General features: G+C 21.4%; 1 protein-coding gene across 1 annotated transcript; it reads right to left on the bottom strand.

Annotated features, from left to right (window-relative positions):
- PGO_002570 (variable surface protein) lies at positions 1-1,033 on the bottom strand (the record flags this gene model as incomplete). The annotated part of the gene is made up of 2 exons (XM_028691151.1): positions 1-866; positions 1,013-1,033. Coding segments are annotated over 2 exons (887 nt in total), but the record flags the coding sequence as incomplete, so codon positions are not given.
- Between the last annotated feature and the right edge of the window lie 1,416 nt (positions 1,034-2,449).

Below are 2,449 nucleotides of genomic sequence, written 5' to 3'. Positions count from 1 at the left end.
CCTAAAAGAGTATTACCAAATTTACTTATATGATTCGATTCATCAATTAATAATTCTGATGTTCCCTCAGAACTCATTGTAATTGATGGAGTATAGGAAGGTAATTCTCTTTCAGAGTTCAATTCTGTGTCAATGATACCTTCTGTTTCAGGAATCAATTCAGTGTCAGTGTTCCCTTCTGTTTCTTCTAGACGTGCTTGTGCTTCATCCATATCTAAATCCTTATGCTCCGTACGACATTTATACTTACCTAATAATGGTAATGGATTCCGTGCATTATAATCCATAATACTAATCGGACATTTATTTGTTACATTAGAAGTACAAATTTCATTAAAACTTTTATATATCGTATTTATGGCTTCCAGATAATAGCATATTTCATGGCACTTTCCAGCACAATTATAAGTCATTTTATTAAGGACATCAAAATCGATGTAGTAATCATATAGAATTTTCGAATTTTTCCAATCATCGTAGAAATTAATAATAGAATTATAAGGTACACATACGTAAGAATTATCTTTACGCTGTTGTCTAAATAAAGCTTTCCACATAAGCTCCATTTGTTTGAATGCGCTAATACTATCATTTTGATTAACTTTATGAGTTTCTAATAGCTCATTTGATACCCAGTAGCTTATGAGATTACAGTAATCATGTTTGTTTGTATATTTACGCAATATACTGTCTCGTTTGTTTAAATAAGTTACATATTTCGAGCAAAGGTTTTTAATTTTTAATTCTTTGTCGTACATGGCATGAAAACCTCTACAGAATATTGGAACCTTATATTGTAATTGCATAGAATCTTTTTCCAACGTTTCATAAAATTTTACGGAAGGTAAATCAGATACAGTAAAATTCTATAAGTTAAAATGAAAAAAATTAAAATAGAAAAAATTTATTTATTCATTAATATTATTTATGTTTTATTGAAAATCATTAATTGTAGGATATTCAGTAATACATATATATGCTGTAATATGTATAAATTTAAATGTATCCATACAGCAGCTAGATTTTCAGCCATATTTACATTTATAATACAATAAATATGAAAAATTATAAATTAATTAATGTCCCTATGCATTTATACATAAACTAACATTGTGTGGATATGATATGTTTAAATATATAAATTGTTAATTTAAGCATAAACATATATGTTAAAATAACACATGAAATCCTATAATATATATGATAAAAAATTATATAGAATGTTCAATTAATAATATTTTATATATTGAAATTATTTGTAGTTTATTCATCATAAATAAGATTCTATTTCTTCATAAAAAAAATAATAATACCTAATAAATAATGATTTGAAGTACATTTTAAAATTCTATCTAAATAAAAAATGAAATATATTTGAATTATTATATATAACAAAATTATAATAATGTTCTTATAATTTAAGTTAAATTATTGTTACATCGAGCATATGTAATTAAAATGTATATAAGATATTTTGAGGAAAATTGAAATAATACACAAAAGGTATTGTAAATATTCATCATAGAGAATATGAAATAAATAATACTATTTGTTTTTGTTATATATTCTTTCATATCTTATAAATAATTAACAAAATATTAAAGGATTATGCCGAAGAATTTATATTTTATAACGCAATCGACTTATATTTTATACTCATTGGGAGTTCCTCAAGTATTAATAACATTTCCTGTCAGGTATATATTTTTTTTCTATAAATTTTATATAAATTAAAATTATACTTTTAATTATTAATAGTGATTCATATCTAGTTCTGGTTTTAGGTTTAGCATTTAGTTTTTAGGCCTTTTTTATAAAATAATTATTGCTTTTAGAAACTATTGTATTATTTTTTATGTATTTTTACAGGTTCTATATTTTGTATGTAGTTTTTAAATATTAGTTATTTCTATATTATAGAATTATATCATAAACTTTTACAAAAACATATTAAAACATAATATTTATATATATGTATTAAATAAAATATTTCAATGCATGAAATTTATATTATATTAATATTTGTATTTGTCATAATGTTAATAAATAATTTGTTATTCCGTACTCATAATATATTATTGTTTAGTATAATGCTTATTATTTATAGATTTATTTTGCTATAAGTATTACATTATTTTGACTTCGCTTATAGCATTATATATATGTGTGATTTCGCGTATCATAATATCTGTTAACACACATATAATACAGTATTTTTTGTTTAATAATCATTGTTATTGATTCTATCATATCATATAAATATATAATAATAATATATCCCTATATTAAACAAATTTTATTCTCATATTATAAAAAAATATGAATTTATTTCGACATCTTATTGAGGAACATATTTTCCACAAAATTTATTCATATATTTTTAGATATTTATCCATTCATTATTATTAATATATTCTTAATATAATTATAATTATATTATTTTAGTATT

The sequence above is a fragment of the Plasmodium gonderi genome (assembly GCF_002157705.1).
Source record: "Plasmodium gonderi DNA, contig: Pgo-contig_278, whole genome shotgun sequence".
NCBI classification, from domain to species: Eukaryota; Apicomplexa; class Aconoidasida; order Haemosporida; family Plasmodiidae; genus Plasmodium; species Plasmodium gonderi.
Note: the sequence above shows the minus strand (reverse complement) of the source record. Positions and strands in the feature narration are given on the sequence as shown.